This window comes from Eublepharis macularius, chromosome 6, assembly GCF_028583425.1.
Source record: "Eublepharis macularius isolate TG4126 chromosome 6, MPM_Emac_v1.0, whole genome shotgun sequence".
Lineage (NCBI taxonomy): Eukaryota > Metazoa > Chordata > Lepidosauria > Squamata > Eublepharidae > Eublepharis > Eublepharis macularius.
The window spans coordinates 110,048,974-110,061,771 of NC_072795.1; the positions used below are offsets into that span (position 1 = coordinate 110,048,974).

A 12,798-nucleotide genomic window follows, 5' to 3' on the forward strand; every position below is an offset into this window, starting at 1 on the left:
ACTTCCATCTTACACGTACAAGGTATTAGGAAACTGCATCGTTTGGGGGTGGGGTGAAGTGCTTATCTTGGAGAAGCATTTGCCCCACGAACAATCATTGATAAGGCAAAGCTTGGAGGAACTCAAGTACCTCCTGCTTGGGGGAGAATTGTGAGGCTCCTCAGCTGTTTGTCTCCATGCCAGCTGAGGGGTGGTTCAGATGCATGAAAGGAACACCCGTCTAGAAATACAAGCAGTCAAGCATGTGGTCAGTCATCAGGCCCATATGTTTTGCCTTTCAGGTACATGTACAAGGAGCATAGCTTTATATATGTACAGTATAAAAAGTCACACATTACAACTATTACATGGTTTTCAGTGCAGGATCTTCCATATAGGATTCCTATATTATGGAGTAGCTTGAAGTCCTCTTGATTTGGTCTTGTGTGTAACTGGGGAGGTTCAGCCAGGTTTTACTTCTTCACTGTATATGTGTACACAGTTCCCATGCTGAAGCCTGAGAACTTATTGACCTCATATTTGCTCCCTTTCATCAAGCACAATGCAATTTCAACACACTGGTTCAAAAACTGAATAGTTATTTATTGTTCCAGAAGTACATTGCTCTTTTATACATATTTAATAAATGATACAGGATTGTACACATGTTCAGTATTTTATTTTTAAGGACTTTTCTCCATGCCCCCTCCCTCACCCCAAACACACACAAATGATTCTGCTTACAAGACTGTTCATTTTCTTCCTTTTAAAATGCTGCATACAAAGAGGATTGAACCGATCATTGTTTTTTAAAAAAAAGAACCAAAAGAGAAACAAAATCCAAAACAGAACTGAAAACGGGAGGGAAAAACAAGAGAGGAGGAAAAGTGCGGAGAGAAGAACACCTTGGAACATGCATCCATTCAGTCCGACATGCCATCGAGGGAGAGGCGGCGGCAACAATCCCGTCTTGTGTTTCCACATCTGCAAGGCACCTGGCGTCTGGTTTATATTTATTTTGTACACTTTAAAACATGGTTCTCCAGAAAGTGGGAGCCTCTCGCCTTGACACAGTGAGAAGTAGCAAACTGAAAGGAAACACCCGGCCCTTTCTGCCAATTAAGCTCAGATCCCTTCTCCAACCTCCATCCTGTCCTTGCTGGTGTTTATCAAACAGGATGGTAAGAGGCTGATTCTACTCAGTGCAGGATGCAAAACCCACATGGAACAAAATCAGCCGGTTAGTAAAGGTGGAGGGTGAGGAGAGCCATTTCCTTAATTGTTTAAATAAGAAAGGGGTTTGCTATCTGTCACCCCACAGAAACCCTGACCCTTAAAGCATCTGAGCATTCGTTTAAAGCTACTTAAAGAGGGCTTGAGAATCAGCATGGAATTCTTCATTTGTCTTCTGCTTCAGGCTTGTAACAAAGCCTTCAGGCCAGGCAATCTCACAGACACATAATTCATTCTGCTACACCAACATAAAATTTAATTTATCCTTGTTCTATACTGCTTTATTAGAAAGCCATGATTTTGAGCTAAGTACCCATTTTTTTAAAATTATCCCACACACCCCCTTTAAAAAAAAAACACACCCTTTTAATTTGGTAATCTAGGTTGCTACCAGATTTGGGATGGATAGGGTGGCGGGGTATGTGTGTGAGGACTTTGCTCCCATAAGACTGAGTAAGAAATTGTTTCATGCAACATCACCATTTATATCTAGAAGTAGATCCAGGGCAGTAGGATCTACTGAAGGTATTTAAGAAGAATGCAGTGTCAATTATCAAATGTTCTGAACAAGTTATTTAGTTTGTGGTTCTGATAAAACTGATCAATACTGTAATCATCTAGTAAAAGGAGGAAATCTGGCTGCCAGTATGTGAGCAGGGAGGGGAAACTCCTGATCTTCCTAAAATAAAAAGTGGTTTCACATTAATTTTATAAAAGACATCATAGGTCCAACCTAGAGTGCATGTTGATGAAGCCAATGAGGCCCAATCTGGAGCATACGTTAAATGAAGGCAGAGCTCTAGTTTGGATCACCAGCCACAGTTTCTTAAGATGGCTTGATTTTTTTCATTTTTTTTTTGGTGCACTATTGTTATTGGTGTTTTGAAATAGGTTTTTTTTTTTAAAAAAAGCTGAGCAGGCTGCTGGTGCATCATCAAGAGGCAGACACTGCAAAGCTGGAAATATAGGTCCCTCCTAGCATTCTGTTCATGGTAATGCCCAACTTTTAAATGCATTTTTTCATCCAGAAACAAAAAAACATTTGAATGTGACAATATTCGCCAAGCCCTTTGAAAAGACTTAACATCCCACAGTGCCTGATCTTGAACACAGTGCCCCCTCCCCAGCCAAGACCCTTGTTCTGTTTTTACTGTTTAAAAAGCCCTCTGCCCCCATGTGACCTCCCAGCTTCCACCTGCAAATGCTTTAATTGAAGAGGCGAGAGCTATGAACAGGTTTGCCATTTCTGCCAGGGATCAGAGGATCTCAGCTAGTCAGTCTTTAGCGCTGATTTGTCGAACAGGCAAATGCACCTGCAAGGGGTCTCGAAGCCTCTTAAGATCCAATTCTGCCTGGAAATTAAGAGAAACAGAGCCATGAGAGCCATCTTTCCGCTTCAAAGTTTTGTAATCACTTCACGCTGAAGCCCTAGCCAGTGAGAAATCTAAATCAAATTCCAAATGCAATACATTGGAACCAATGATTTTAAGAATATACACACTCAGGTGTACTCTAGGTACACTCAACTGAAGTAAAGAGTGTAATTAAGTACAGCATGGCGAGGAGGCACGAGCCCCCTCCCACAATCCAAAGTAGTTACTGTGCACCTAGGAATTGATCTGAGTACAGAACCTGTAGCACCTATCAGATGACCAGGACCTGTAATGCGCTGTTAAGCCCTGAGAATGAAAGGAACAGGGAGGATTAAGCCGTATTTCACAGGAAATTCATGCAACCTTTTCAGACATACAGAATTTGCATGAAACTCCATTGCATACCAAATTTCTGCCTGCGATGTGCTAGTCATGAAAAGCTTCTTTCACACATACTAGCAACAGAGGTATAAAGTTTGGTGTGTCACAGAAATCGGGTCAGGAGAAGGGATCCAATATGTGCAGATTTTTTAAAGTGGCTAGCATGAAACCAGACACATTACAACCCTTTTTTGTACATTCAAGAATTTTCAGCTTTAGGTATCCCCAAAGCACAACTGGGGCTGTGTCTTCCATACTAAACTCTCATGAGTGTAAACACCATTTCAACTCTCTGCTGGGATACTATCCAGACACAATGCCTTCAAATAATTCTTATGCTGTGGGAAAGCAAATTCATACTATAATCTTGTTGCTGAAAGTGCAACAATCAGTTACAAGCAGGAGAACATTATTTCCCCTCCCCCTCCCCAGCTGAGGAATAGCTTTTTTTTTTTTTACCTGAGCAATAGCATCCTTGAGCTGATTGTATTTTTCTAGGTCAAAACGTGTCTTTTTGGCTCCTTTATGGAAAAATAGTAAGTACTGCCTGTCTCTTGCATCTGGGTATACATACTCCTGTGGAATGCAAGAATGACTGAAGATAAACGAACAGGAAATGAATTAACAATTATTAAGTAATGCACGGGGGCTGGGAGGGAAAGGGGCCATTAGTTCCTGGCATGGACTAATGTAAGATGGATTACTGCCTCCATCACAGAACATCAAACCTGATCTATAGAGCAGACCTACGCAACAGGCTCTGGTAGTTTGTTGAACAGACCTTCATTTGGTCCATCTCCAGTGAAGTAATCACTGAACAGTAATCACCACTTCATAATCTTTGGTGCAAACTGAGGGGTTGAATTATGACAGCTTATTCACATCACACAAAACTACTTTGCCTCCTCTAAGATACAATGGCAAGCAAGTTTTGACAGCTTAGCCATCTGGAAAAGGGCAATCTTGCAGTGGCTCATTAGAGCCACAGTAGTCAAAAAATGAAACCTTTGGTTATGAAAAAATCTGCTCAGCTCAATTAGTACTCAGTAAGCCTTTGCAGGGGGCAGAGAAATGAAAGGCTTGAAGGCTAAGTCCATTCCATCTCCTACCAGAATTATTGCTTAGCCCACCAATACCAAGTACAGAGATCAAAACCTAATGTACAATGGTAGCTGTCAAAGAAATACAAGTTAACTGTACTGACGAGGTCCCACAACACACAAATGATGTAATGGTATATTGTATCATCACAAGCAATATGATCATGCAGAATCCAAGTTCATCTCACTACAGTATTCAGTACTGTATGGCTGCAATGTGCAGCCTACTTCATTATGGAAGCTAGCACTCCTCCTGCAACGCTCTTACACTAAGAAGTGATTTATAGCCTCTGAGCTGTTAAAAAAAAGGTAAAAGGCAGCGGAAGAAGCAGTGTCCATAGGTACAGAGACCTATGTAAAATTTATCCTCTAACCTGGTGATATAACCATAATCTTAAGACACTGATCCCAGAAAACTATTGAGATATCTTGAAAATGGATAATTTCATCATAACTGTGTGGGAAGCTACAGCTAAAAACTCTGGTTAAGAGAGGTTACGCGCAGGCCTCAAAAGAATAACATTCTGTTGTCTGTTGAAATTTACACTGCAGAAACCTAGACAACAAAGTGCTAAAATAACACACAATCACAGATGTCCCAGACAACCAACGTTTAGCCCTGATAACTCTGCTTTTCCAGGTAGCCGTTGCAGTCCAAAGCAGAAGCATGGAGGAAGTGGAAAGGAAGACACATCAACATAAACAGAAGAACTGATCACCGCTATATTTTAAGGGGATTTGTTTAGAACAGGAAACAGAGCATTGGACTTAACACGAACGTTCTTTTGACTTTAGAAGAGAATATTCTGAAATGTTTGGTGTGACGGACTGCAATTTTTAAAAGCTTAGAAGTGCTGCAAAAACAGCTGAAGGACTGTGAAGGGTTAATGCTTCACAGAAACAGAGAGCCTTGAGTGACAGGCTACTTCAAGGAATCAGATTGGGTAGCATGAGCTGGACAGTGAAAGGCTTCTGAATTGGATGCTGGGGAGAGGAGAGTCTGATTTCCGCCCTGGCTGAGAGGGGTCAAGTACTACTGACAGTTTCAAGATTCAGCCCTGACTGAGAGCAGCTGAACATCGACAGGAGAACTGGGGAAAGTTGGCAAGGAAGTTTGGGGAAGTAGGCAAAGATTCCCACTCAGGCCAAAGAAAGGGGATAGTTCTTCTAGTGAGAGGAGAATTTCCCTACCCAGTCAAACAGGGAGTTAGTTCTGAAGAGTAAGGAGATCACTCGTCTGGTGTGGTTAGAAACTGCCTTTGGAGATCCTAAGAGTAAGTTAAAAACTCAAGATGAGTATTGGTGTTTCAAAAGAAGGGGTTTGGGTACCAAAAGGGGGTACCAGCCTTCTGGAAACCAAAAAGAGTAAGAGAATAGTCAAATAAAATGTTCTAGAGTGTTTGGGAAAACACTGGAACAAAAGCCTCGATATAAAAGATTTAAGAAATTGTGAATTGCTTAAGAAACTCCCATTAGGCTGAAACATTAGACCTTAAGTCTGTGCATGCACTGACTTTGCCTCAGAGTTATCTATATTGAATTATCTCAGAAATTTTCAACCTTGATTTCATCGGAACTTTCCTGTCTAAGTTAAATAAAATATTCTGTTATTTTTGAATTTTAAAACACCTCTAGTACCATTTACGTTGTTTAAGTCAAAAGGCGGGGAAGCATCGTATTTGGGTACTCTCCTATCTACAATCCCTGGAGGTAGGAAGTAGACTGCTTATTTGGTCCCCAGTTTGGAAGGAAGTACTTGCCCATCTTCTGTTTGGAGACTTTTGTGGTGAACCAACTTTACTACTCTGTGTGCCTCTTCTCCCTTAGCTACTAATTAAGACACAAAGATGGCAAATCTCTGATTTACCAGGGAAACTGGTGAATCAACAGAATAAACAGAAACTGTGACACCACAGAATGGATCACAAAATAATATTGGCCAATACAGGAAAACATATTACTAATACCTGAGGGAAAAAAGAATAAAATAAGTGTGTAGATAGGCAAGCATTCAGAAGGTGGCCACAACATCCAACAAGACACCTGGAACAACCCTTCTACTAGAAAGGGTGAGTTCCAGAATGTCCTCCTCTATCTCAAGAGGAAGGAACCTTCATGGTAAGCCTAGTGCTCCATTTTCAATTAAGAAGGTTTTGGTTGTTAACCAACAATATACCCTCCAGAGAGGGACTGTCACCTGCCTGAGACAGCTGCTTGCCTCTGACAATTCATTTAGGAATCCACTACCCAAAAGCTACATCAGCTGAAGCAATAGCCTATGATGTGGTACTGAAAAAATCCTAATTCCGATGCCCACAATACAGCCTTACAGATGTTTGAAATGGAAGAATTATTGCTAAATGCTGTCAAGGAGGCCACATTCCAAACCCAGAGGGTCTTGAAGCCTTCAGGCACTCCTGGAGAAGAACATGCCATGGCTATGCTTTCTTGATCCATTTGAAGAGTTTCCACTTGAAGACCTTTCTCCACTTGACAACTGGGTGGAAGGCCCTGAAGAAGGGATCTGATTTCCTAAAAGATCTCATACTGTAAAAGGTAAAGGCAAATGCCCCTCTAAGGTCTAACACATGCCAGTTCCTTTCCCTTGACGGAAAAGGTTTCAGGAAAACAAATGTGTGGCAATCAGAATGAACCTTAGATGTAAAGGAAAGGTAGGGTCTGAACACCATCTTCTTTGTGAAAAATGCAGAGACCTTTAACAATAGCAGTGGCTTCCAGGATTGACAGTTGTCCGGCAAAAGTCACTGCCACTAAAGACAGGTCTTTTAGCAAGAAGAACTTGAATGATATTGCCCTCAGAGGTTCCAAAGGAGTTTACATTAAGGTCTGTGGTCAGTGCTACTGAAAACTCTCTGCTCTCAAGGAGGCTGAGATTTTTCTCCAGCCCATTACAGCAGACCTTCTACTTCTCTCTGCAGTCTGCTAGACTTTGTGGACACCCCGGCAACTGATATGTGCCTGTCATGGCTTGTCTGAATGCAAATGCTGATATAAAAGATCTTTTCTTGGAAATAAATGAATGTCAGCGGAATGGCCCAGAACTCCAAGAGACCTTCTGAAGCTCTCCAGTGATTCCATGTCCCCTAAACATGGCCCATTGAACTATGGACTCCCGGACAGATAAAGTGGTGGTGTTCGTGATCTGTAAGTCTGTCAATACCTAGACTGGTTTTATCTGAGGAGACAGTCCTCCACCTTTCACCACTTTGTTGAAGGTTCCAGTTCACAGACATTCTGGGGTGATGTCTGAGAGCAATAAATTTCAGGGAAAGCAGACAGGTTCCCTGGAGTTGGAGAGTGTGGGCTGTTGCCAAGGGAACAGTGTCCTGAACTAGATACTGTAAGATCAGCCTACTAGCCACCAAGAGGGATTGTCGGGAGGAGAGTACACAATCGTTTCAGCATATCTTCTTCTCAATTGAAAAGAAATGGTTCTTACATACACACACACATATATCTCTGTCTCTATATATTCAGATGCCAGTCACCAGATACAGAGCATAGATATATACAATCCCCTCTAAACCTGGTGAATGTCACCCAAATGCATGAACTAAAAACTAAAGTGCATTGCATCTGAGGTGAAATTAAAGTTCAGTCTTCATAAAGATCCAAGCACGGAAGTCATTGCTCAATATTGGCATCACCAAGCAATGAACATGCACATGTGAATCAGGTCAAAGGTTCTATGCTATATGGTTTGCAAGTAATAAGGAGGACAAATAATATTTAGGACAATGGTTTTCAGGAAAGGTAGAAAAACCACAAACAACAGTCTTACCTGGCGCGTTACTACGAAGTATGCATACATTGCCATGGCACTACCATATGTGATGAAGTAGGTGACAGGCTCCATAATGTCCCAAGAGTACTCCCACCAGGTAAGTCGGGCCAGAATCCCAAACTGAGTGGCCATGTAAGCCAGCCCACCCCACAGCACCCAGGTGGTCCTCTTTTCCGCTTTTCTGCAGATGTCCATCCTAACCTGAACAATAAAAAATGTCAGTGCTAGCATCGTGTACTGCTTTCATCACATGGTACTGAACGGTTTTTTGTTCTCGATAAAAAGGAAACAGGCTCATTAAGACGGGCGTTTTCAATACTGACATGATGAAACTGTGCTTATAATTTACTGAATGACCAACATTTGAAGTTTATATGCAGCTTCTGTTTTCTCTGTGCAACCATTGTTTTAGTGGCATACCACAGTGGTTACTTATGAGTAAGCTCCCTCACCTGTAATGGAAAACAGAAGGCTGGAATGTAGTTCTTCAGTAGTTCTTTAGCTGAGAATGGGCTCTGGTCTATTGCTAGACAGACTTTCCCCAGCCAAACGATCCATCCTAAGGTGCCATCCATCGCTTCCCTTCTACCTCAGCCACAGAACTGCTGCCTGGGAAGAGGTTCAGGTCTCCTGTTTCAAGCAACAGCCTGGACCAGTCCACAATCCTGCTATCAAAACAATATGCAATGTTCTTCAAACACTGCCAAGTCAGTGGGCCCGTCTCTTAAGGGGCTCACTTTCTAGCAACAACGCCCAGAAACAGAATACGGCAACTCCATCTAGAATGCGGTATATTTGCTGTATTTTGAATGCATTCTCTTGGCAGAGGGATATTATGTTGTATGTTTGAAAATGCAAGGATGATGGACAAGCAGAACTGGATAGCGACTCAGCTGAATTTTTTTCCTCTGCTGCTGCTATTTGATCAAAGAGCTTGGACAACATATGCACCTTGGGGCATTCTAATAGAGATCATCCCCAACACACTGAGTTAGATCATCCTCAAAGGAAACGGGTGCATATGAATACTACTGGGGAGGGAGTAAAGTTATATTACACATTTATCTAGAAATAAGATTAGCCTGGGAAATTCATTTCACACATGACTGTGTATTTCATCCCTTAACACAGCACCATGCGCTGAAAATGAATTTTCACTGACAAGAGTGGTGTATACGTTCGGTTCTAAATCCTACCACTAACAAGGCATTTTTGTAAATTGTATTCATTGTTAGTTTACAATCCAGTTTATGTCCATGCATCTATTTACTCACTTGTCAGAGTAAATCTGAATGTAACTCAATGAAATAGAGGTTCCAACCTTCTCCAGGGGAGCTAGCTGCTGCCTGAGATCTTCTAGCCGTCCAATTAGTTCCTTCTCTTTATTCAGCTGGTGTTCCTCAATACATAGTGTAGTGTACAGCTGTTGAACCAGTGTCTTTACATCATTCAGTGTGGTCGCATCTTCGTGGCTTAAAAGGTCTAAAGAAGCAGAAGGACTTTTTAGAGTTCCATCCCCTGAAGCAGCGCTCCTTCCAACCGCTTATCAGAACTCAAGTGGCAAGCCTGTTCCACACAGTTTACAGCACCAAGGGGGCTGGAGAGCTGCACTTTCACCCCCATTTTAAACTAAGGGATGCCAAAAGGTTCATGGGAGGACTTTTATCAAGTCCCTATGACCATGTTCTCTCAAGTTGCACAGAATTAAACACGGAGGTTAGTAATCTGCTTGTACTTGCATCCTCTGTGATTAAAAAAAAATGCACAAATAGTTTCAGTTCTAAATATTTAAGGAGGGTCAGTTTTCACCAACACCAGTTACAGAGACAGGAAGGCCACGGACAACACTTCTGTCTCCTAATGCCCACATTTCACTATTGGGCCATGCTACTCAGGCTCACGATGATTCTGGGGCCACCTCCCACACAACTCAAGAAGAGAGGGAAATGTAATAGGCCAACATGGGAAGCATTTAAGCTACCAGTGCCCAGTATTTGCTGTTGGTTATTTAAGATCAAGTGTTGTTTGGTTTAAATCAGCTTAGTGTAGCAGTACCTGAACTAATGCAGTTAAATGGAATAAAATGGAATAAAATATCCTAGTACAAAACAGAGGATGTACTTACAAGCCCAGCAAAGGAGTGGAGCTGGCTCTTATCTGATAATACAATAGTACATGCAACTTAATGCAACCCTATTGCTTCAATATTACAAAGTACATACACTTTTAAGTATTAGAAAGTAACAAAAATGTTACAGTTACGAAGATTAATATAAACTCTTTGTTGAGTTACTTCCTTAAAATGAGATTATTATACACATTTTGTCAAGACAACGCAAACTAAAATATATAGAACCTTGCATGCAGTAATTTGCAGCACACAATCTTCAGGCATAGCTTGCCTTTGTAAATTTCAGTGCAATCTACAAAACAAGCCAAGTTTGACAGACATCAGTTTAGCAGTTATACAACACTGGGCAATACTCAAGAGATGGAAACAGCACAACATTTGAGACACACTAATGCCTTCAAGCGCTAACATTCTAATTCACGATTTCAAAATAAACAGGAGTGTTTTGCGTACTTTAAATGAAAATGCTTCTCATTATTCGAGAGTCATTTTGCACTATTTTGAAATATTTAATAATGAAAAATGATGCAACTGGTACATTTGGTAGACAAAATAGTGTGATGTTGAGTTTTCTACTTCAGATCCTCAGCACTGCTGCTGTTCTCACAATACTTACAGTGGAACTCTATGAAATGATACTTCCGTCTAAGCCCACTGAAATCAAGAAGTATTGTAGACTGCAGTATCTCTGAATAGGATCACATTGTTAAAACACCCTTGGAAGAGAGCCAAAAATACCTCTTTGGTTCTTCTATCGGGTTGTCTGTCTACTTAAATATAGCCAATATATAAACCAAATTAAATTAATGGCTTTCATTTGTTCCAAGATAGCTTTAGACCACATCTACATAGATTGACAGGCACCAGTTCTTCAGTATGCATCTCATGCCTAAGGAATACAACTGCACATATCTCATAATCTCATACAGGATAGTGATTACATTTTGGAATTGTGCAAGAGCTGGTTAATTATATACAGCATGGTGTCATGATTTTTCTTAGAGTAAATATCCACCCTCACCTATTACTCAATTCTACTATAAATATCCATCTATTTCAGAAAACTGAGAAAATCACTAAGTTTTGATGGGCAAAGGACTAACAGTTTAATGAGTAAAACACCATTGATCTATTTCCACTTGTGCACTGGCATCTCCCAGGTTTGGAATCCAGAGCCTCTTTGATGCTTATATACTTATATTTTGGCTTTCCAGGCTCATTTCTAGGGCACTAAAAGATGACAGAAACCCTAAAGAACACAATGAGTTGGATCCAATAATCTGTGGGTGCAAGGACTGTGGATCTTTCCTGTGCTCCCCTCTGCCAGAGTCCCTTCTGACCTCAGGAAAGCTTATTCCTAGTGGTCAACTTCCCCAAGGTTAGACTGGACTGCTGGCAGTGGGGAGGGAACAGGGAAAGATCGGCAACCATCAGCACCTTCTGCTGACAGATCATGATCCAACCCAATGATAAATGTCCAGGTTAGTCTCAGAGTATAAAAGAAAGTACTCTCTAAAATAGATCCAAATACTCACAAGTACCACCATTTGCTTGCATATTTTAAGTTAACACAAGTGTTTGACTATCACTATCAATAGCATATATTTGACCAAGTCTAGTTAGATGGGATAATCTTTCCATGGCCAAAAGCTCACAAACCTTATCAACTTTGTCCCTTGCTGAAATGTGTCTATAAAGTGCTGAAACTTAGAAGGCACTCAAGCAGAAGCAGCTTCAGTTGTACAACTCAGACATTATGGAGGTAAGAGTAAAACGCACAGGAGACTGGAAAACTAGTAAAAGTGATCAGCTAAACCTTGACCTGGCCCAATTATCTCAATCGTTCTTCATTAAATCCTCATTTCAGTTATATACAAGGCAAGGTTTGCCTGCCTAGTGAAGTTCAAGACAGCTTAGAACAGTTTCTCTTCCCAAAAGTATTATTTACTTTTGGTTGTTTTAATGATCCCCCTTTCCATCATTTGTGGATAAAGGAGATGTACTGTGTCACTTCCAGGACCTACAATTAACAACTGCATGGGCACATTCCCAAACAGCACAACAGAACATTAAACAGTGTCCACCATTATAATGCTTTAGCTGCCATAGGCTCCAAGGCCAAATCAGGACATTGGATCTTTGGATTATGATAAATGAAATTGTCCATCATTATATTCCCTCTTTTGTTAGGTTTACACATCAGGCAATAGCATGAGCACATGGCTGACAGCACAGCTTCAGTGCTAGTTTCTGTATTTGCTCTATTGATCCAATGTGTGACTAGGGTTGTTTTTTTTTAAAATACAACTAAACTGATCCACATGCACTGGAGCTACCAGCAAGCAACCGAGCTGCCTTATGGTGTCAGCAACTTTTGCAATAAGCAGTCAGTTCATCATGACACCAATAAATCTATCATATACCCAATGATCTTTGTTCACTGCTGTTACTAAGTGGATATCCCCATAAGACATTCTTCTGCCAATATATCATATGTGAGAAGCTAGCAATTTATCACCAGGAATCCCTTCGACCAAACTGCTTACCATTTAGTCAATATGAAGCCTTTCTGACAGTTTTTTAAAAAGTGAAGAATGAGAAGTAGAAGTGAAATAGAGGGCAACAAGGAAGTATATATGGAAAGAGAAACTGTGATTGAAGTCCAGGGTGGGGGGAATGGGGTTATATAACTTTGCAAGGAACAATTCCTCTGCCCTCTGGAGATTCAGACATGCTGGTTGGATATATTCATATTTATTTCCTCATCACAAGAGACAGACAGCATGATCTGTGCAG

General features: G+C 41.0%; 1 protein-coding gene across 3 annotated transcripts in view; it reads right to left on the reverse strand.

Moving 5' to 3' along the window:
• Window positions 1-561: 561 nt before the first annotated feature.
• Window positions 562-12,798, reverse strand: part of MCU (mitochondrial calcium uniporter) — a 131,443-nt gene continuing 119,206 nt past the window's right edge. For 2 of the 3 annotated variants that reach the window (XM_054983046.1, XM_054983047.1), the window contains exons 5-8: window positions 9,193-9,353; window positions 7,869-8,072; window positions 3,426-3,542; window positions 562-2,564 (exon numbers count right to left, since the gene is read on the reverse strand). In XM_054983046.1, the coding sequence (XP_054839021.1) occupies window positions 2,487-2,564; window positions 3,426-3,542; window positions 7,869-8,072; window positions 9,193-9,353 (560 nt within the window). In that variant the 3' untranslated portion in view covers window positions 562-2,486. Of the gene's footprint in view, window positions 2,565-3,425; window positions 3,543-7,868; window positions 8,073-9,145; window positions 9,354-12,798 lie in introns of those variants that run through there. The other variant, XM_054983048.1, reaches the window with a different exon arrangement.